The sequence below is a fragment of the Acanthamoeba castellanii genome, assembly GCF_000313135.1.
Source record: "Acanthamoeba castellanii str. Neff unplaced genomic scaffold scf7180000084641, whole genome shotgun sequence".
In the NCBI taxonomy this organism is placed as follows: Eukaryota; Discosea; order Longamoebia; family Acanthamoebidae; genus Acanthamoeba; species Acanthamoeba castellanii.
The window spans coordinates 149,300-150,169 of NW_004457343.1; the positions used below are offsets into that span (position 1 = coordinate 149,300).

The window sequence follows — 870 nt, forward strand, 5'->3', positions numbered from 1 at the left end:
GAACGAATCGCATTCGGCCTCAACTGCAACCAGCAGTGCGGCTTCTGCAGCGTCTACAACAGGACCGCCGCTGATCTGTGCACCCCCGTCTGTACGTACTGCTCCACCACGGCCCAGCCCAGTCTGGCCACCTCACTCACTATCTTTTTCTTCTTCTTTGGTTTCGTGCAGTCAACGTCTACATGAAGATCAAGACCTCACACTTCTAACTAAGCCAAATGAATGCTCTCTTCACCCTGCTCTCTGTGCTGGGTGTTTCCCTGTGAAGAAGGGCTTCTGTCATTACTGCTTCAATTAAACTCTTTTTCCCCAAGGTGGTGGAACTAAAATGAACTCTGTGTGGGTGAAGCTTAGGTGGTGCTCTTGTGTGCCAGTGGGCACTGGCAAGTGTCTTCTCGCCTCAAAGTCCACCTCAAGGGGTTGCTGATTGCAGCACCTGAGAATATTTGCCAACCCACAATGAACTCCTGCACGCACAGGAGGGCCATGCTGCCCGCCACTGCGAGAACCGTGTGAGCACGAAAGAGCGAAGAGCGAAGAACAAAGAGAACGAAGAGAGGCACGTAGAGGAGGGAGGGAAGTTACCGGCGGAGAGGGCAGCGGAAAGAACGAAAGGGGTGAGGTGGTGCGAAAAGGCGATGCCGAACACTAGCGCGCCCACGGGCTGGCACATGCCCGCCAACAGTGCCCACTTGATCGCTCCCCGCTTGCTGTGTTGTGTTGCATGACGTCAGTCTTGCGTGTCGTGTCGTGTGTCGTGTGTCGTGTGTCGTGTGTCGTGTGTCGTGTGTCGTGTGGCGTGTGTCGTGTGTCGTGTGTCGTGTGGCGTGTGGCGTGTGCGTTCTGTGCACCTTCCGGTTGAGTGGTAGA

The 870-nt window shown here is 55.4% G+C and overlaps 1 protein-coding gene across 1 annotated transcript in view; it reads left to right on the plus strand.

The window, feature by feature from the left end:
• The window catches only part of ACA1_364570 (uncharacterized protein), a gene marked incomplete at both ends in the record, with an annotated part of 5,261 nt that extends 5,052 nt beyond the window's left edge, over positions 1–209 (plus strand). The window contains one exon of the mRNA XM_004335894.1: positions 172–209. Within this exon, the coding sequence (XP_004335942.1) occupies positions 172–209 (38 nt within the window). The remainder of the gene's footprint in view (positions 1–171) is intronic.
• Between the last annotated feature and the right edge of the window lie 661 nt (positions 210–870).